At 36.6% G+C, this 22,986-nt stretch overlaps 2 protein-coding genes across 5 annotated transcripts in view; both read right to left on the bottom strand.

Annotated features, from left to right (window-relative positions):
* capslb (calcyphosine-like b) overlaps nucleotides 1-12,666 on the bottom strand; it is a 31,995-nt gene extending 19,329 nt beyond the window's left edge. For 3 of the 4 annotated variants that reach the window (XM_078161890.1, XM_078161889.1, XM_033647635.2), the window contains exons 1-2: nucleotides 12,403-12,666; nucleotides 6,329-6,467 (exon numbers count right to left, since the gene is read on the bottom strand). In XM_078161890.1, the coding sequence (XP_078018016.1) occupies nucleotides 6,329-6,465 (137 nt within the window). In that variant the 5' untranslated portion in view covers nucleotides 6,466-6,467; nucleotides 12,403-12,666. The remainder of the gene's footprint in view (nucleotides 1-6,328; nucleotides 6,468-12,402) is intronic. The other variant, XM_033647636.2, reaches the window with a different exon arrangement.
* A 9,283-nt stretch (nucleotides 12,667-21,949) lies between these two features.
* LOC144458731 (scavenger receptor cysteine-rich type 1 protein M130-like) overlaps nucleotides 21,950-22,986 on the bottom strand; it is a 74,814-nt gene continuing 73,777 nt past the window's right edge. Inside the window, exon 21 of the mRNA XM_078161955.1 lies at nucleotides 21,950-22,883. Within this exon, the coding sequence (XP_078018081.1) occupies nucleotides 22,764-22,883 (120 nt within the window). The 3' untranslated portion in view covers nucleotides 21,950-22,763. The remainder of the gene's footprint in view (nucleotides 22,884-22,986) is intronic.

Genomic DNA, 22,986 nt, shown 5'->3' with positions numbered 1-22,986 from the left:
ATGTCATAATAAATGTCATAGTATAGCATGTCGATGAAAATGTCATAATAAACGTCATAGTATAGCATGTCGATGAAAATGTCATCAAAACGTCATAGTATAGTATGTCGATCAAAATGTCATCAAAACGTCATAGTATAGCATGTCGATGAAAATGTAACAAAAACGTCATAGTATAGCATGTCGATCAAAATGTCATAATACATGTCATAGTATAGCGTGTCGATCAAAATGTCATAATAAATGTCATAGTATAGCATGTCGATGAAAATGTCATAATAAATGTCATAGTGTAGCATGTCGATGAAAATGACACAATAAACATCATAGTATAGCATGTCGATGAAAATGTAATAAAAACGTCATAGTATAGTATGTCGATAAAAATGTGACTAAAACGTCATAGTATAGCATGTCGATGAAAATGTGACCAAAACGTCATAGTATAGCATGTCAATGAAAATGTGACCAAAACGTCATAGTATACGATGAAAATGTGACTAAAATGTCATAGTATAGCATGATGATAAAACTGTGACCAAAACATCATAGTATAACATGTCAATGAAAATGTGACCAAAACGTCATAGTATACGATGAAAATGTGACCAAAACGTCATAGTATACGATGAAAATGTGACCAAAATGTCATAGTATAGCATGTCGATGAAAATGTCATAATAAACGTCATAGTATAGTATGTCGATCAAAATGTCATCAAAACGTCATAGTATAGCATGTCGATGAAAATGTCATAATAAACGTCATAGTATAGCATGTCGATAAAAATGTGACCAAAACGTCATAGTATAGCATGTCGATGAAAATGTGACCAAAACGTCATAGTATAGCATGTCGATGACAATGTGACCAAAATGTCATAGCATATGATGAAAATGTGACTAAAATGTCATAGTATAGCATGATGATAAAACTGTGACCAAAATGTCATAGTATAGCATGTCGATGAAAATGTCATAATAAATGTCATAATATAGTATGTCGATCAAAATGTCATAATAAACGTCATAGTATAGCATGTCGATGAAAATGTCATAATAAACGTCATAGTATAGTATGTCGATGAAAATGTCATAATAAATGTCATAGTATAGAATGTCGATCAAAATGTCATAATAAATGTCATAGTATATAGCATGTCGATGAAAATGTCATAATAAACATCATGGCATAGCATGTCGATGAAAATGTCATAATAAATGTCATTGTATAGCGTGTCGATGAAAATGTCATAATAAATGTCACAGAATAGCATGTCGATCAAAATGTCATCAAAACGTCATAGTATAGCATGTCGATGAAAATGTCATAATAAACATCATAGTATACCATGTCGATGAAAATGTCATAATAAATGTCATAGTATAGCATGTCGATCAAAATGTCGAAATAAACGTTACAGTATAGCATGTCGATCAAAATGTCATAATAAATGTCATAGTATAGCATGTCGATCAAAATGTCATAATAAATGTTATAGTATAGCATGTCCATCAAAATGTCATAATAAATGTCATAGTATAGCATGTCGATGAAAATGTCAACAAAACGTCACAGTATAGCATGTTGATGAAAATGTCATAATAAACGTCATAGTATAGCATGTCGATGAAAATGTCATAATAAACGTCATAGTATAGCATGTCGATGAAAATGTCAACAAAACGTCACAGTATAGCATGTTGATGAAAATGTCATAATAAACGCCATAGTATAGCATGTCGATCAAAATGTCGAAAAAAACGTTACAGTATAGCATGTCGATCAAAATGTCATAATAAATGTCATAGTATAGCATGTCGATCAAAATGTCATAATAAATGTCATTATAGCGTGTCAATCAAAATATCATCAAAACGTCGCATGTCGATGAAAATGTCATAATAAATGTCATAGTATAGCATGTCGATGAAAATGTCATAATAAATGTCATAGTATAGCATGTCGATCAAAATGTCATCAAAACGTCATAGTATACCATGTCGATCAAAATGTCATAATAAATGTCATAGTATAGCATGTCGATGAAAATGTCATAATAAACGTCATAGTATAGCATGTCGATGAAAATGTCATCAAAACGTCATAGTATAGTATGTCGATCAAAATGTCATCAAAACGTTATAGTATAGCATGTCGATTAAAATGTCATCAAAACGTCACAGTATAGCATGTCAATCAAAATGTCATAATAAACGTCATAGTATAGCATGTCGTTCAAAATGTTATAATAAATGTCATAGTATAGCATGTCGATCAAAATCTAAAAAAAAAAGTCATAGTATAGCATGTCGATGAAAATGTCATAATAAATGTCATAGTATAGCATGTCGATGAAAATATTATAATAAATGTCATAGCGTAGCATGTCGATGAAAATGTCATAATAAATGTCATAGTATAGCATGTCGATCAAAATGTAAAAAAAACGTCAGAGTATAGCATGTCAATCAAAATGTCATAATAAATGTCATAGTATAGCATGTTGATGAAAATGTCATAATAAATGTCATAGTATAGCATGTCGATCAAAATGTAAAAAAAAAAACGTCAGAGTATCGCATGTCAATCAAAATGTCATAATAAATGTCATAGTATAGCATGCCGATCAAAATGTCACAATAAACGTCATAGCATATCATGTCGATTAAAATGTCATAATAAATGTCATAGTATAGTATGTCGATCAAAATGTAAAAAAAACGTCAGAGTATAGCATGTCAATCAAAATGTCATAGTAAATGTCATAGTATAGCATGCCGATCAAAATGTCACAATAAACGTCATAGTATATCATGTCGATTAAAATGTCATAATAAACGTCATAGTATAGCATGTCGTTCAAAATGTTATCATAAATGTCATAGTATAGCATGTCGATGAAAATGTAAAAAACAAACGTCATAGTATAGCATGTCGATCAAAATGTCATAATAAATGTCATAGTATAGCATGTCGATGAAAATGTCATAATAAATGTCATAGTATAGCATGTCGATCAAAATGTAAAAAAAACGTCAGAGTATAGCATGTCAATCAAAATGTCATAATAAATGTCATAGTATAGCATGTCGATTAAAATGTCATGATAAATGTCATAGTATAGCATGTCGATCAAAATGTCACAATAAACGTCATAGTATATCATGTCGATTAAAATGTCATAATAAATGTTATAGTATAGCATGTCGATGAAAATGTTATAATAAATGTCATAGCGTAGCATGTCGATGAAAATGTCATAATAAATGTCATAGTATAGCATGTCGATCAAAATGTAAAAAAAACGTCAGAGTATAGCATGTCAATCAAAATGTCATAATAAATGTCATAGTATAGCATGTTGATGAAAATGTCATAATAAATGTCATAGTATAGCATGCCGATCAAAATGTCACAATAAACGTCATAGCATATCATGTCGATTAAAATGTCATAATAAATGTCATAGTATAGTATGTCGATCAAAATGTAAAAAAAACGTCAGAGTATAGCATGTCAATCAAAATGTCATAGTAAATGTCATAGTATAGCATGCCGATCAAAATGTCACAATAAACGTCATAGTATATCATGTCGATTAAAATGTCATAATAAACGTCATAGTATAGCATGTCGTTCAAAATGTTATCATAAATGTCATAGTATAGCATGTCGATGAAAATGTAAAAAACAAACGTCATAGTATAGCATGTCGATCAAAATGTCATAATAAATGTCATAGTATAGCATGTCGATGAAAATGTCATAATAAATGTCATAGTATAGCATGTCGATCAAAATGTAAAAAAAACGTCAGAGTATAGCATGTCAATCAAAATGTCATAATAAATGTCATAGTATAGCATGTCGATTAAAATGTCATGATAAATGTCATAGTATAGCATGTCGATCAAAATGTCACAATAAACGTCATAGTATATCATGTCGATTAAAATGTCATAATAAATGTTATAGTATAGCATGTTGATCAAAATGTAAAAAAACCCGTCAGAGTATAGTATGTCAATCAAAATGTCATAATAAATGTCATAGTATAGTATGTCGATCAAAATGTAAAAAAAACGTCAGAGTATAGCATGTCAATCAAAATGTCATAGTAAATGTCATAGTATAGCATGCCGATCAAAATGTCACAATAAACGTCATAGTATATCATGTAGATCAAAATGTAAAAAAAAATGTCAGAGTATAGCATGTCAATCAAAATGTCATAATAAATGTCATAGTATAGCATGTCGATGAAAATGTCATCATAAATGTCATAGTATAGTATTTTGATCAAAATGTTATAATAAACGTCATAGTATAGCATGTCGTTCAAAATGTTATAATAAATGTCATAGTATAGCATGTCGATGAAAATGTTATAATAAATGTCATAGTATAGCATGTCGATGAAAATGTCATAATAAATGTCATAGTATAGCATGTCGATCAAAATGTAAAAAAAACTTCAGAGTATAGCATGTCAATCAAAATGTCATAATAAATGTCATAGTATAGCATGCCGATCAAAATGTCACAATAAACGTCATAGTATATCATGTCGATTAAAATGTCATAATAAATGTCATAGTATAGCATGTCGATCAAAATGTAAAAAAATACGTCATAGTATAGCATGTCGATGAAAATGTCATAATAAATGTCATAGTATAGCATGCCGATCAAAATGTCACAATAAACGTCATAGTATAGCATGTCGATGAAAATATAACAAAAACGTCATAGTATAGCATGCCATTCAAAACGTCACCAAAATTTCAGTCGAGTATGTTGAACAAAAAATCACAAAAACATATATAAAATTATAAACATGAAATAGTGTATGATTATAAACATAAAAAAAAGTCACAGCGCAGCATGTAAAAAAAGGAAAAAATGCTATAGCATAATACTTTAAACAAAAGTTTTACAGTATCGTATGTTAAAAAAAAAATAATTAAAAACATACTATAAAAAGTTTCCTTGGGCTGTTTAAATAAAGAATGTTGATCTCAAACGTGTTATAGTATTGTACCCCAGAATTCTTAAAGAATCGTTAAAATATGTTTCAAGACATTGTCTCTGCTACAGTATGAAAAACATGCATCACGTATATGTCACCAAAACAAGCTTCACCATGGAAACAAAGAGACAAAAGTACATGATCAAATGTATTCGACCTGTGGTAATGTGTGGACTTACACAAAGTAGGGAGCTCGTGTGCAGGAATATTAACATGGCTGATCAATCGTAGGCACGAGGCCAGCAGCACTTCCTCTGATGTGACACTGCTCCAACCAAAGTCATAGTACTTCATGTAAAAGTTATGTTGCTGTATCTTGTTGTTCTTTGAGTGTATTCATATCAACTCACACTGTCACAGCACTGTCATGTCATAACGAGTCATATCGGACTTTTACCTCCAAAATTAATGACTTATTTTATCATCTGGAAAATTCATTGACTTGAGTTATGGCTTATTTTTCTAACCCAACCCTTTGACTGATGGCACCCCCATGTTTCTGACAGATCCTGCTCATTTATACCAGCATCATGTGTCAATTTCATAGTGCGGTGTAAAAACTTTGGTGCTTTAGAGCCAAAATCCCAAAGATGTCACATTACTGTCTTCCACTTGACGCAGATCAGCGAATCATGGCAGACCTCTGTGGTCCAAGAGCCTTCTTTTGTAGAGCATATTAAGCTGCATATTTGTCCCAACTTGTCCCATGATGTGAGGGGCGTGGCCTGTCCAAAATCACCTTTTTGGGGCATTAATTACAGCGCCACCATGTGGCTGATTGGGGTCATATTTCTTGGGAGGCATTTGCACATAATTTCCAGTTGTGGGGCCGAGTTTCATGTTTCTAGCTCATTCCAGCTCACGCTAATCTGAGCCAGACCAGCTTATGACAAATAATAATAATTATAATAATTAGTACGGTTATCATACCGTGTACATTTGCTTATTTATGATACTGAAAAAGAAATTTAAACTGGACGCTGAATCTCTCATTTATTTGAGTTATTTTCTTCTTACACAAACTTTCATTAAGAAAATGTTTCAAGTTTCAGTTACAGAAATAAAACCTTTGTTCAACCAACACTAACCCCTCTGTTTTAATTCCTTTAAGGCTCATTCTGAGTGAGAATAATAATAATCCTGTAACACTGATATTTTCTGAGACAGATATTGCACAGTAAAAAAATCTTGTACTGTTGCAGCCCTGAAAATAACAAAAACAAATCGTCACAAACTCAACTGGGTTTTTGCCCCTTCGGAACTTGAACCCTGAATATATGACAAACAGGAGCTCACCTGCCCAAACCTTTGATACCAGATGATCCTCGGGCCAGACACTGCAGCCTGAGTCTCTCCACTGGGTCCGAGCACTCTGACAATTGGCGCTTGGCGTTCATCGCCATCTCTCGATCGTGTCTCGACGTCCCCGCCATCACTGCCAGCATTGACAGAAGCTGTTTGTTATTCAAGGGACTGACAGTGAAGATGATTCAAAGTTCTGGAGCCGTTCTCACAAAACACACTAAGGCTAAGTGGTTTGTTTAGATCGTATATAACTGACAGTTTTGTGTCTGTCTGGGTGCTCATGTATCACAAACTGATAGTATTACATGTGGTGTTCCACAAGGAAGCATTCTTGGACCACTTTTGTTCTCATTATCACTTGGTAACATTATTAACCATCACTCCATTAATCACCATTTTTATGCTGATGACACACTATTATACATCTCTGTCACACTGAATGCCTCCAATGCATTGGATGGTCTGATTGCCCGTCTTTCTGACATTAATGTTTGGATGGGTAAAAACTTTTCAAAGCTAAATGTAGAAAAAACTGAGCTTCTTTTAATCGGACAAAAAGCAGCGAGAGAAAAACTGCAGTAAGTGTTTGGTGGCCTCAGCAAGCACATTAACACTGATGTTACCAACCTGGGAGTGGTTTTAGACTCTGACTTAAATTATAATTCTCATTCTATCATCATGAAAACATCATTTTATCATCTCGGGAACATTGCTAAGGTCAGACCTTTTTTAACCCAGAAAGATGCCGAAATACTCACTCACACTTTTATTATCAGCAGTTAAGACTATTGCAGTTCCCCTTTCACTGGACTACCTGAAGAGTCAAAACGAAAACTCCAGCTAGTCCAGAACGCTGCAGCCAGAGTGTTGACTAAAACAAGGAAAATGGATCACATGATGATTTTATGTCCCTGAACTGTGGAACTCGCTCCCTCTGGATATCAGAATGGCAAATGACTCTCTCAGTGTTTAAAAACGTGAATTAAAGACCTGTCTTTTTAATCTGGCTTTTAATGTTGAGTAACATTATAGTCCTGATTTTTAAGTGTTAACCACTGGATTTAACTTTATTTTAACCTTTAACCTTTCTTTTTATTCTGTGGACCTTTAATCAATTTTGTTGTTACTTGGTTTGCTTTTTTTATATTTTATTGTCTCATTGTCATTTTTTTGTCTTAATAAACTTTTTGTTCAGTTGATCATTTGTATGAAAGGTGCTTTATTAATAAAGTTGAGTTGAGTTAAAAGAAGCGAGTTTGGATAAACTAAAAACACTGTTTGTGTCTGTCCGAAATTTGGACTCGTCAGATTTTAGTCTGAGAATAATGAACGTATTTAGTGTTTAAAGTTTCTCATCAGTCTGAGAGAAGTTGGAGGAGCAGAAGACACCTGAGGCACTGTAATGGTTCAGGCTGCTGTCAGCCCTAGAGTGGTCTCCTTTGGTCTGAATCAGGGACTCATGTTGTTCCAAAGTTGTATAATTGCCTAGAGTTGGTTCGTGTTCTCACGGCAGCATTTACAAGAGGACCAGATCAAATGCCTTGTGTGAGAAAGCTGCTCTTGATTGGTCAGAATTTCCATGTGGGAAAAATCCAGGAAGTAAAGCAAACGTTGAAGAAGAGTACACTTGCAAGATAAATGTGACACTTGTTCATGTCTGAACGTTGTGCAAAAACAAAGTCACAAAAAATGCAACAAATCTAAAAGTTTTCCTCGTCTCAGACGCCGAGCTGCAAATGTCCCTCTGTCTGCAGAGACACTCAGTGTGAAATGATGCCGTAATACGATAATAAAGTCCCAACGTCCTCAAACGAGACGATAATAAAGTCCCAACGTCCTCAAACGAGACGAAAATAACGTCCCAATGTCCTCAAACGAGACGAAAATAAAGTCCCAATGTCCTCAAACGAGACAATAATGAAGTCCCAATGTCCTCAAACGAGACGATAATAAAGTCCCAACGTCCTCAGATGAGATGTTAATAAAGTCCCAACGTCCTCAAACGAGACGATAATAAAGTCCCAACGTCCTCAGATGAGACGTTAATAAAGTCCCAACGTCCTCAAACGAGACAATAATAAAGTCCCAATGTCCTCAAACGAGACAATAATAAAGTCCCAATGTCCTCAAACGAGACAAAAATAAAGTCCCAACGTCCTCAGATGAGACGATAATAAACTCCCAACGTCCTCAAACGAGACGATAATAAAGTCCCAACGTCCTCAGATGAGACGTTAATAAAGTCCCAACGTCCTCAAACGAGACAATAATAAAGTCCCAACGTCCTCAAACGAGACGATAATAAAGTCCCAACGTCCTCAGACGAGACGACAATAATGTCCCAACATGAGACGACAATAAAGTCCCAACGTCCTCAGACGAGACGACAATAAAGTCCCAACATGAGACGATAATAAAGTCCCAACGTCCTCAGACGAGACGATAATAAAGTCCCAACGTCCTCAGACGAGACGACAATAAAGTCCCAACATGAGACGATATAAAGTCCCAACGTCCTCAAACGAGACGATAATAAAGTCCCAACGTCCTCAAACGAGACAATAATAAAGTCCCAACGTCCTCAAACGAGACGACAATAAAGTCCAAACGTGAGACAATACAAAGTCCCAACGTCCTCAGATGAGACGATAATAAAGTCCCAACGTCCTCAGACAAGACGACAATAAAGTCCCAACATGAGATGATAATAAAGTCCCAACGTCCTCAAACGAGACAATAATGAAGTCCCAACGTCCTCAAACGAGACAATAATAAAGTCCCAACGTCCTCAAACGAGACGATAATAAAGTCCCAACGTCCTCAGACGAGACGACAATAATGTCCCAACATGAGACGACAATAAAGTCCCAACGTCCTCAGACGAGACGACAATAAAGTCCCAACATGAGATGATAATAAAGTCCCAACGTCCTCAGACGAGACGATAATAAAGTCCCAACGTCCTCAGACGAGACGACAATAAAGTCCCAACATGAGACGATATAAAGTCCCAACGTCCTCAAACGAGACGATAATAAAGTCCCAACGTCCTCAAACGAGACAATAATAAAGTCCCAACATCCTCAAACGAGACGACAATAAAGTCCAAACGTGAGACAATATAAAGTCCCAACGTCCTCAGATGAGACGATAATAAAGTCCCAACGTCCTCAGACAAGACGACAATAAAGTCCCAACATGAGATGATAATAAAGTCCCAACGTCCTCAAATGAGACGACAATAAAGTCCAAACGTGAGACAATATAAAGTCCCAACGTCCTCAGACGAGACGATAATAAAGTCCCAACGTCCTCAGACAAGACGATAATAAAGTCCCAACATGAGATGATAATAAAGTCCCAACGTCCTCAGACGAGACGATAATAAAGTCCCAACGTGAGACAATATAAAGTCCCAACGTCCTCAGACGAGACGACAATAAAGTCCAAACGTGAGACAATATAAAGTCCCAACGTCCTCAGACGAGACGATAATAAAGTCCCAATGTCCTCAGACAAGACGATGATAAAGTCCCAACATGAGATGATAATAAAGTCCCAACGTCCTCAGAGAGACGACAATAAAGTCCCAACATGAGACAATATAAAGTCCCAACGTCCTCAGACGAGACGATAATAGAGTCCAAACGTGAGACAATATAAAGTCCCAACGTCCTCAGACGAGACGACAATAAAGTCCAAACGTGAGACAATATAAAGTCCCAACGTCCTCAGACGAGACGATAATAAAGTCCCAACGTCCTCAGAGAGGCGACAATAAAGTCCCAACGTCCTCAGACGAGACGACAATAAAGTCCCAACGTCCTCAGATGAGACGATAATATAATAAAGTCCAATCGTGAGACAATATAAAGTCTGAACGTCCTCAGACGAGATGATAATAAAGTCCCAACGTCCTCAGAGAGACAACAATAAAGTCCCAACGTCCTCAGACGAGACGACAATAAAGTCCCAACGTCCTCAAACGAGACGATAATATAATAAAGTCCAAACGTGAGACAATATAAAGTCCCAACGTCCTCAGACAAGACAACAATAAAGTTACAACATGAGACAATAATAAAGTCCCAACGTCCTCAAACCAGACGACAATAAAGTCCCAACGTCCTCAGACGAGACGATAATAAAGTCCCAACATCCTCAGACGAGACGATAATATAATAAAGTCCAAATGTGAGACAATATAAAGTCCCAAAGTCCTCCGACGAGACGATAATAAAGTCCCAACATGAGATGATAATAAAGTCCCAACGTCCTCAGACAAGACGATAATAAAGTCCCAACATGAGATGATAATAAAGTCCCAAAGTCCTCAGACGAGACGATAATAAAGTCCCAACATGAGATGATAATAAAGTCCCAAAGTCCTCAGACGAGACGATAATAAAGTCCCAACATGAGATGATAATAAAGTCCCAACATGAGACGATAATAAAGTCCCAACATGAGATGATAATAAAGTCCCAACATGAGATGATAATAAAGTCCCAACATGAGATGATAATAAAGTCCCAAAGTCCTCAGACGAGACGATAATAAAGTCCCAACATGAGATGATAATAAAGTCCCAAAGTCCTCCGACGAGAAGATAATAAAGTCCCAACATGAGACGATAATAAAGTCCCAACATGAGATGATAATAAAGTCCCAAAGTCCTCAGACGAGACGATAATAAAGTCCCAACATGAGATGATAATAAAGTCCCAACATGAGATGATAATAAAGTCCCAAAGTCCTCCGACGAGACGATAATAAAGTCCCAACATGAGATGATAATAAAGTCCCAAAGTCCTCCGACGAGAAGATAATAAAGTCCCAACATGAGACGATAATAAAGTCCCAAAGTCCTCCGGCGAGACGATAATAAAGTCCCAACATGAGACGATAATAAAGTCCCAAAGTCCTCAGACGAGACGATAATAAAGTCCCAACATGAGATGATAATAAAGTCCCAAAGTCCTCAGACGAGACGATAATAAAGTCCCAACATGAGATGATAATAAAGTCCCAACATGAGACGATAATAAAGTCCCAAAGTCCTCCGACGAGATGATAATAAAGTCCCAACATGACACGATAATAAAGTCCCAAAGTCCTCCGACGAGATGATAATAAAGTCCCAACATGAGATGATAATAAAGTCCCAAAGTCCTCAGACGAGACGATAATAAAGTCCCAACATGAGACGATAATAAAGTCCCAACGTCCTCAGACGAGACGATAATAAAGTCCCAACATGAGACGATAATAAAGTCCCAACATGAGACGATAATAAAGTCCCAACATCCTGTTGGAGTGACAACTATTGGCGCTCAGTCCCAGGTGAGACGAGACGGTGCAGCAACTTTGATGGTTTTAAAGTTTAAGATGACATCCTGGCTAAAATCAACTCAATCATGTTGTTGTTATTGCTGAAGCTGTTGTGTCATGAATATTTTCTATTTTGTAACTGTGTTTTATATTTTAGTATCATTTCTCTGTTTCCTGTCCAGGGACGACAGATGAACATTAGCTCATAGCTAACTGTGGTGCAGCTCAGTATCTGAACACTTTAATACACTAAATAAATTAACTAGTATAATTACATTAGAATTTTTACAGCACAGAGTGTATGTGTGTGTGTGTGTGTGTGTGTGTGTGTGTGTGTGTGTGTGTGTGCTGCAGTGAAGCATCTGAACTGATGATTCGAGGAATCTTCCACGCAGAGTATGTTTGTGACATGAGAACAGGTGTGAACAGCTGACTGCTTGTTGACAGAAGAACTTTAAATATCATCATCATTGGGGTGTCGGTGGCTTAGTGGTAGAGCAGGTGCCCCATGTACAAGGCTGTTGCCACAGCGGCCCGGGTTTGACTCCAGCCTGTGGCCCTTTGCTGCATGTCATCCCCCCTTCTCTCTCTCCCCCTTTCATGCTTACCTGTCCTGTCTATTAAAGGCAAAATGCCCAAAAAAAATATCATCATCATCATCATTATAATTATAATAAAACTTCAAACTTCAGACGGAACCACGAAACACAAGGACTGACCCATCACACACTCACCGTCTCTCTAATGTTCTGATCTCCAGCTGGAAACAACAAACAGGAAGTGTGACACCGAGGCTGCCGTTCCCCAAACAATCTGCGGTCACCATGGAGACCTGGTGTGCTCTCCTGTGATTGGCTGTTCGCTCCTCCCTCTCAGGTGTCGTCTCATTAAAATCCAAGTTAGTTTCACAAACACGTGACCCGAGCTGTGACAGATGAGTCAGCAGTAGCACCCATCCTGTGGCTCAGTCTCTCTCTGGTGTTTTACCGGCTGCTGAAAACGTCTCGTCATGTTTCTGACAGTGACGTGTCAAAAGCTTGTGTCTGACCTCGGGAGCATCAGCTGACACTTCCTGTAGGTGTTTCACAGTAAAAGTCTACCGCTGGCTTCACGTTAAGACACTTTTATTTTGTATTTTTATGAAACACACGCAGGAAGTGTGACGTTAGTGAGAGTGGCAGCTTCACACATGATCAGGAACTGATGAACGATGATGCGACAATCATCGTTCATCATCATCTTGTGGATCAAACTTCAGTTCATATAAATAAAATCACATTAACTGCTGTAAAATCCATAAATCAGTAATTGCGATGATTTTAATTGTAAACTTTTGTATGATATTAGTATTAATTCATATTTCTATTTTAATGTTACTCTTGGTATGCTTTTGTTTCTCCTGATGTTGAGTCCCTGTAAAATGTGACTCAGTGTAATATAATAAAAACTGACCTGGGAACGTCTGTTTGATTTTATTTGGGAAGTTTTACTGTGTTGTCTTTGGTTAAATCACAGGTGTTCACTGCCCTCTAGTGATCAGAGTCAGGAACTACACTGCTGCATTTCTCACTGGGAATAATGCAGACACTAATACTAATTATTATTATTATTATTATTATTATTATTATTATTATTATTATTATTAAAGTTTATTTGTAAATTCAGATATAAAGAACAGAGAAAAGTAAAACATGCTAAAACCAGTTTCCATGTGCAGGTGAGGTAGAGACCCAGAGAGAGCTTTTCTTGGTACCTCACCCAAAAGGGACAAATAAAATATGCATAGATTTAAAAATCCGACATGATGCAAAGTAAAAGGTCAGTAACGATAAATGTCTGCCGGACAAGCATCATGACTGAGGAGAAATAAACACCAAATGAGTCAGTGCTCTGCAGAGACACAGCACAGTGATGCTTTATACGGCACCAGACCTTTTTGTCATGAACCCACTGTTACGTTTGTCTTTGTATCAGGACAAAGACATCGAGTCACTTCAAAAGTTCAAGTTCATGATCAGCAGTCGGGCTCCACGGTGTCTCCATGAATAGTGTTCATTTACTTCACTTTGGAAATAAAAGTAGATATTTAAATATATTTGAATATGTATCAGAAATAGTCTGTACATCACGTATCAAGAAGAGAGGAGAGGTTGCAGCACATGACTTGGAGCAGGTTGCTATTCTAATAAAACTTTTTTGCACCATAAAAAATGTTATGAAGGTACTTAGGGTCAGCGCTCACCCAGACAATATAACAGTCAGTGAGAAGAGGATATATATATAAACTGTTAAAAAAAACAAGATTTCTGATGATTCGTAGAGACTTTGTGACCGATGTGATCTTTCCAAGTGCATTTCTCTTTCATCAAAATTCCAAGAAATCTTGTTGATGTAACTTTAGAAATTTCTTCACCATCAATATATCATTTTAAATATGCAAGAAGGCCACTGTTAACTTCATTCATAAGTACTAACATCTTTATATCTGAAATAATAAATTAGTATCATCAGCAAATAATATTGGTATCATAGTGTTTGACACTGCTGCAAGATTGTTTGTATAGATGAGAAACAACATGGGTCCTAAAACGGATCCTTGTGGTTCCCCACACTGTATCGCAGCTCTCTCAGACTCTGCATTAACATGAAAATACTGCTGTATATAAGAAACTTAATTACAGGGCCATTTCACAACAGAGCCCTGTCATCTGTACCTGTGCAGTTTGGCAGTCATGGCCGAGAGCATCAAACGCTTTGGAGAGATCCAAGAAAATACTACATGTAAACTCTTTATTTTCGGAGGCAGTGTGGACCTGATCTACCAGCTGCATGTCATGCATGCAGAGTGATTTTTGTGGAATCCATACTGCTGTCCATAAAGTATTTTATACATGTTAAAATGTTGACGACAGCATCCATAAACTAATTTTCTAAAAGTTTGGAAAATTTGTGAAATGTTTTGGATCATCTGCTTTAAAAAGAGGAATGACTTTTACAAGTTTGAGATCATATGAAAAATATTCGTTTTCACGGACACTGCATATACATCTTTATATATATATATATATTTATACAGTACAGGCCAAAAGTTTGGACACACCTTACATTGTAGATTCTCACTGAAGGCATCAAAACTATGAATGAACACATGTGGAGTTATGTACTTAACAAAAAAAGGTGAAATAACTGAAAACATGTTTTATATTCTAGTTTCTTCAAAATAGCCACCCTTTGCTCTGATTACTGCTTTGCACACTCTTGGCATTCTCTCCATGAGCTTCAAGAGGTAGTCACCTGAAATGGTTTCCACTTCACAGGTGTGCCTTATCAGGGTTAATTAGTGGAATTTCTTGCTTTATCAATGGGGTTGGGACCATCAGTTGTGTTGTGCAGAAGTCAGGTTAATACACAGCCGACAGCCCTATTGGACAACTGTTAAAATTCATATTATGGCAAGAACCAATCAGCTAACTAAAGAAAAACCAGTGGCCATCATTACTTTAAGAAATGAAGGTCAGTCAGTCCGGAAAATTGCAAAAACTTTAAATGTGTCCCCAAGTGGAGTCGCAAAAACCATCAAGCGCTACAACGAAACTGGCACACATGAGGACCGACCCAGGAAAGGAAGACCAAGAGTCACCTCTGCTTCTGAGGATAAGTTCATCCGAGTCACCAGCCTCAGAAATGGCAAGTTAACAGCAGCTCAGATCAGAGACCAGATGAATGCCACACAGAGTTCTAGCAGCAGACCCATCTCTAGAACAACTGTTAAGAGGAGACTGCGCCAATCAGGCCTTCATGGTCAAATAGCTGCTAGGAAACCACTGCTAAGGAGAGGCAACAAGCAGAAGAGATTTGTTTGGGCCAAGAAACACAAGGAATGGACATTAGACCAGTGGAAATCTGTGCTTTGGTCTGATGAGTCCAAATTTGAGATCTTTGGTTCCAACCGCCGTGTCTTTGTGAGACGCAGAAAAGGTCAACGGATGGATTCCACATGCCTGGTTCCCACTGTGAAGCATGGAGGAGGAGGTGTGATGGTGTGGGGGTGTTTTGCTGGTGACACTGTTGGGGATTTATTCAAAATTGAAGGCACACTGAACCAGCATGGCTACCACAGCATCCTGCAGCGACATGCCATCCCATCCGGTTTGCGTTTAGTTGGACGATCATTTATTTTTCAACAGGACAATGACCCCAAACACACCTCCAGGCTGTGTAAGGGCTATTTGACCAAGAAGGAGAGTGATGGAGTGCTGCGGCAGATGACCTGGCCTCCACAGTCACCGGACCTGAACCCAATCCAGATGGTTTGGGGTGAGCTGGACCGCAGAGTGAAGGCAAAGGGGCCAACAAGTGCTAAACACCTCTGGGAACTCCTTCAAGACTGTTGGAAAACCATTTCAGGTGACTACCTCTTGAAGCTCATGGAGAGAATGCCAAGAGTGTGCAAAGCAGTAATCAGAGCAAAGGGTGGCTATTTTGAAGAAACTAGAATATAAAACATGTTTTCAGTTATTTCACCTTTTTTTGTTAAGTACATAACTCCACATGTGTTCATTCATAGTTTTGATGCCTTCAGTGAGAATCTACAATGTAAATAGTCATGAAAATAAAGAAAACGCATTGAATGAGAAGGTGTGTCCAAACTTTTGGCCTGTACTGTATATATATATAAATATGTAGTAAAGGTTTCAGAACTGAGCTTTTCACCTCTTTTACCAGAGCTGCACTAATTCAGTCATGTCCTGGAGAATCACTCTTTGACTCCCTTATAACCTCGTTTATCTCTTTGATGTAGGAGGTTCAAAAAACATACTGACGGAAAGCAACCTCTTACATAATCAGCTGGACTAGTGTTTGTACTGAAAATTTTCTTAGAAATGGAAACTCCAACATTCACAAAAAACTAGTGAATCCACAGGCCGTATCAGAAGGCTTCATGATGGGAGTTTTCCCATCAAAAAACTGGGAGGAAATCTTGTGGCAGTTTTCTTCTTTTGTCGTGGCTGATTTATAATTTTCTATGTAGCTTCAATTTCATTTGCAGCGTTTCTGAACTGACAAACTGTTTTTGTTGTTGTTTTGTTTTTTTTCTGCTCTAAGAAGATGATTACATTTATTTCTAAGATGGGATAGGCCTAATTTTTTGGAATATTTTGCAGGCGGAAGAACGAACACAAGTTCATGTTTGTTTTGATCAAATATCATTCTAAGGTTTCCTATGGTTGAGCCAGAGGCCAGAGCAATGCCATCAGAGGAAACTATCTCTTCATACTGTACTGTATACTTCTAACGTATATACTATCAAATGCCTATCCCTCACTCTTATCTAAGACAAGGCTGAAGAATCTTAATAAAGTCTGTATTATCTTCATTAGGTGCATACACATTCACTAGTGAGACCTCAGTACCATCGTTGCTCTGTTCACTCGTATAAACCTTCCCTCACTGTCTTTAAACTTTGATGTGGAGTTCACTCCTCTCCTTTTAAATCCCACCACACCTCTTCTGGAGCATGAGAGGAATAAAACGCTTTGTCTGCCCATCTTTAGCTTTATATGTTCAGCATTTGACATGTGAGTTTCTTGTGTATGAGCTACATCACAGTGTAGTTGTTTGAGCTGACCCAATATTTTTTACCTCTTTACTGGACTATGTAAAGTAAAAAAAAACAACAAAAAAAAAAACCCAAAAAAGCGAGGGGCTTCGACTTGCCTTATCCATTTCGTCCTGCCAAGTTTTGCTGCAGTTGTTCTTGTTTCTGGACTTCCTGCTCATTCTCACACAATTCTACCATGTTTTACATTTTTGGAGTAAAAGTTGAACGGCAGGAGATCGATTTCTATCAGAGGTGGTCGGAGCAGATCTAATATGGAGCCATTTACAACTCTGATAGTTTCAAACTGTGAAACCTGTTCATGTTGTCTGTGCTGGTAGTCAGAGTAGTTCTTCACATCATGCACTGCAAGAGACTGTGCATCATGTGTTTTTGCAGTAAGGAAATTGTCAATATTGTAAATAAGGGTATAAGTAAAACTTCAAAAGATTGGAAAGATATTGATATGTTTCTAGTAAAGAAAATAATAAATGGAATTGTGGATCCACTAACATATTTATGTAATTTATCATTCAAAACCAGAACATTTCCAGATAACATGAAAGTTGATAAAGTCATTCCATTGTATAAAGATGGTGACAAACACCTTTTCACCAACTATAGAACTGTATCCTTGCTTTCTCAGTTCTCAAAAATAATTGAAAAACTTTTTGTTACAAGACTGGATAACTTCATTGAAAAAAACAATATACTAATGGACAGTCAGTATGGTTTCAGATCAGGCAGATCAACTTCTATGGCATTAATTGACTTGGTAGAGGAGATAACAAACTGTATAGATGACAAGAAATATGCTATGGGAATATTTGTGGACCTAAAAAAAGCATTCGACACAATTGATCATGAGATGCTACTTAAAAAACTGGAGATGTATGGCATCAGAGGGGTTGCATTGGATTGGATTAAGAGTTACATTGAAAACAGGCTTCAGTTTGTGCAGATGGGTAACAATAAGTCAAAGAGTCTGAATATTACATGTGGTGTACCACAGGGGTCAGTCTTGGGCCCTAAGCTATTTATTTTGTACATCAATGACATTTGTAGAGTCTCAAATATACTTAAGTTTGTTGTCTTTGCGGACGACACAAGTATTTTTTGTTCTGGGGAAGACTTGCAGCAGCTCTTGAAAGTGGTCACGAAAGAAATGCATGAATTAAAATGTTGGTTTGACACAAATAAGTTATCATTGAACTTGAACAAAACTAAATTTATGTTATTTGGGCAGTGTAAAATGAATGATGATGTTCAAGTGGAAATTAATAATATTGCAATAGAAAGAGTATCTGAAAACAAATTTTTGGGTGTTTTAATAGACCACAAGTTCTGCTGGCAGGCCCACGTTAAGTACTTGTGTTCTAAGATGGCAAAGAGCATTGGAGTGCTGAGTAAATGTAGATACATCTTAAATCAAACAACACTACACTCTCTGTACTGCGCACTGATATTACCATATCTGATCTACTGTGTTGAAATCTGGGCTAATACTTACAAGAGCACTTTACAAAGGATATGCACATTGCAAAAAAGAGCAGTAAGGATAATAAATCATGCTGGGTATTTCGATCATACCAATCCTCTATTTTACAAATCGCAGATATTGAAATTTATGGACTTGGTGAAGGTTAGAACAGCAATAATGGTATTTAAAGCAAGAAACAATGCACTGCCTGAAAACATTCAAAAAATGTTTCAAAATAGAGAACGAAAATATCATCTAAGGGGAAAACTAAATTTTAAACAACTCAGTGTACGTACTACTCTTAAAAGCATGTGCATATCAGTCTGTGGGGTAACTTTGTGGAATGTTCTTGACGAGGGAATCAAACTAAGCACTAGCACTATACAGTTTAAAAATAGACACAAGAAAACAATTCTTGCCAAATATAAGAAAATGACCGCTTAACGACTATTTATTTTTTGTATGTATTTCTTTTATTAAATTTCTGTTCCTTATATGAAGCATCATGTATAAGTTGAGTTTAACATATTGCAGGAGGATAATTAAATTATGTATTTTTATTTTTTTATTTTTTTCTTACTACTTTATTTATTTTTGTTGTTGTAATTATATATTATTTTGTCAGGGATAAAGGACTTTATATTTTTGATTTTTCTTTTTGTTTGTTATTTGTATTACATATAATAACATGAAGAAAGGGCAGGACTAAATAAGCTCTTTGCTTCCTCCTGTTCCCTCTCGAACACATTATTTTGTGGTTGTTGTTTTTTTTCTGGATAAGACTGTTTATTTGTCGTTGTGCTTTTTATGACATTTTGTTACTTTTATTTTTATGGTTATTTGTTGTTCGAGAAAAACACTAAACTAAACTAAACTAAACTAAACACCTGAAGACATTTTAAGGAGCAAATGTGGGACTGTGATCAAATGATCCAATGAAAATGTTCCTGAGTCCTGACCCTCTGTCCCGCCCAAAGTACCGTAACACCACCAATAGACGAGCATCAAAATGCAGATGGCGGTTCATCTGACCGCATTCTAAGATATCAGCAAACATCCAGAAACAAGCACAGCGATAACGTGAAGGCAGCCATTCACCAATTGAAGCAACAGCACACCAATCACACTTCATATCTGATCATTCACATGAAGGAACAGTTTGTGGTTCTTATCAGATCTGTTATCTGCTGACAGTGACAGAGTCCAATCTTCTCTGGTGAAGGCAAAGAAAGCAAACACAACATTTTCCCAACTAAGAGGAAACCACTTCAAATCAGCTCATTCACAGAGTTTGATAGTTTATTAAAGAGGCTTTATTTTCTTTGAACATAGTAGATGACACTGATCCATTTATTACAGTCATCTGCATCATTTCATCTCTCTGTGTATGGAAGCTTCCAGCAAACATGATTCAACAATGGTGACATCAACGCTGAATATCTGCCACATATTTGAACACAGAGCTGCACAGGTGAGTGGAAAGTTCTCCTTCTGATGGCGCTCAGCTTTGGTTCTGCTTGTTAAATGGTTGTGAGCAGACGGTCGCTGCAACACGTTCTCATCCCAAGTTGTCACATATCTCCGCTTTGTCACCTTTCACGTCTATGTATTACAGCTAGATAACCTGCTGATGATGTTCCGGCACGCCGCAACCAACACCACGACGTCAACAAAAGCACGTGGTTAGATTTAGAAAAACATCATGCTTTGACTCTACATTCACACGGGAAGCGAACACCAGGGTCTCAGCTGAAAGTCCAGGATTTGTTGGACCCATCCACCGCCCCTCCCATCCACCCTACAGGGTCTTTCATGCTCCTTATGTTACACCGTTACCGGCAGCATTTTAACCCGATGCCGTTCAGTGGCCTATCATCACAACACAACAGGTTCTGTCTGGCCACGTCACAAACTGACGCCCTCCACTGCATATTATACTGTCATACGTGACACCAAAATCACTGACAAAGCGGTGGTATTTGATGACTGCAGAATGAGAACAGGCTGGTCACATGGTGTCGTTTTTTCCACGTCCAATAATGATCCTCCTGGACCAACTTCACAAACCCCTAAAGTACTTTGTTAAAGTAGTGCTGGTACTAAATGTCTCTGTGCAGGTATGTGTTTTTAATTCTGTCCTAAAATGTCCTCATATTGTCTTTAATTGGTTGTAAACAGACGTCCTGAACTAACGTCCTCTGCACGTAAAATAAACCTCTCATTTTTGTGGTATTCTTTATGATCTCTGAAGGCTCCTGATACACGTGTTCATATCTTTATTCATATAATTTCATTAGTTATGGGGATATTTGGTATCAAATCCTTTCAGTTCAAAATTAAGCAACATTTTTATGAAATACACAAAATCCGTCATCACTAAACTGAGTAAAACCTTTATTAAAACTGCAAAATACTTTACGAAGAAAAAAAGAAGCAAAATTCTTATAAAAGCAGCAAAATCATTCATTATTTCTATTTTGTTTTGTTTTGTTTGTCTGTTGGTGATTTTCTTTTCTTTTTGTCTTTAATGATGGTTCCACACACAACTAGGTAAATTTCTACATTACATAATTAAGCTTTTTTTGGTTTATATTTAAATTCTCAATTACAATAATTACAATAGCAAATTCTTTCATCAAAAATCAGAAACATTTTTATGATTTAAGCAAAATTCTTATAAAAATGAATAAAATTCTTGCAAAAGAAGCTAAATCAAATATTACTGATATTTTTAGGCTAAATTTTTTAATTTTTTCTATTTAATGATGGTACCACACACCACTAAGTAAAAGTCTACATTACACAATTAAGCTTTTTCTTTTTTTTATAATTTCTTTTTTTTTTTTTTTTTACATTTTTAATTACAATAATTACAGTAGCAAATTCTTTCTTCAAAAATTAGAAACATTTTTATGATTTAAGCAAAATTCTTACAAAAATGAAAAAAATCTTGCAAAAGAAGCAAAATCATCAAATATTACTGATATTTTTTTAAATTTTTTTATTTTTTCTTTTTAATGATGGTACCGCACACCACTAAGTAAATTTGTACATTACACAATTAAGCTTTTTTTTTTTTTTTTTAATTAAATTACAATAATTACAATAGCAAATTCTTTCTTCAAAAATTAGAAACATTTTTATGATTTAAGCAAAATTCTTATAAAAATGAGTAAAATTCTTATAAAAGAAACAAAATCATCAAATATTACTGATATTATTTGGTTCATTATTATTTTTTGCCTTTAATGACGGCACAGCTGAAGACAGACAGGAAATGTGGGAGGTTGGAATCAAACCTGTGTCGCTGCAGAGGGCTCAGTCTATATGGGGCGAACACTCTACCAGGTGAGCTACAGGTCGTCACATCCAGCACATCAATAAGTAAATTCCTTCGTTACACAATTAAGCAACAATGTTATGAAATAAACAAAATCAGTCATCACAAGATTAAAGGGGAACCACACCCATTTTCAGAATTCATACATGTCACTCCTGTGGTCTATGGCAGGTAAAAAGAAACATTAGTAAACATGTACAGCTTTCTGCTAAATCCAAAATCAATCTTGTGATGTCACAGGGTATAAAGTCTGGAGCTGCTCCGGTGACAATGACATGTTCTCTAATATTGATTGAACTTTCTGAGGTGTTTATTTTATTTAATATAAAACAGTATCTGACCAACATTGTTCCTGATGGACCTGTGTTGGTGTATCTTTGGTTCTGAACGGCGCCGGCTGCTCCGACTCCAGTATACCTGCTTTCAAGTCTAGTTTTCAGATGAAACTTTATATTTGTGTTTTTAAAGATTGACGTCTTCAGTAGGAACCAGTGGGCTCAGAGCTGACAGGACGTCAGACAGTATGAAGAGACTAACACCTTGTTGATTTGGTCTTTTCATGTTGACAGTAAGAAAAATATAGTATATGACGTAATATCATAACTCCATCCTTCTGGTTTAAAGGGAACATGCGTATAAAAACCCATGTGGATGTGAGGTGAGCTCCTTGGAGGTGCTACTCTGCTCCCTGAGCTCCTTCCTCTTCAGTCGGCCCTCCTTCAGCTGCAGCAACACCCAGGTTATAATAATCCAGCTCAATGTTCTCCTGTCTGGCCACCTTCTGCCCCCTGCTGGCCTGGAGACACATGACAGCACACACATGTGACTTCCTGCATCACTCCTCTCTTCACTTCAATAAACACAGACTGAGTGCTTCATGTCAGTCACAGGTCTAAACA

The sequence above is a fragment of the Epinephelus lanceolatus genome, chromosome 19 (genome assembly GCF_041903045.1).
Source record: "Epinephelus lanceolatus isolate andai-2023 chromosome 19, ASM4190304v1, whole genome shotgun sequence".
Taxonomy (NCBI): domain Eukaryota; kingdom Metazoa; phylum Chordata; class Actinopteri; order Perciformes; family Serranidae; genus Epinephelus; species Epinephelus lanceolatus.
This window is presented reverse-complemented; position numbering and strand designations above follow the sequence as displayed.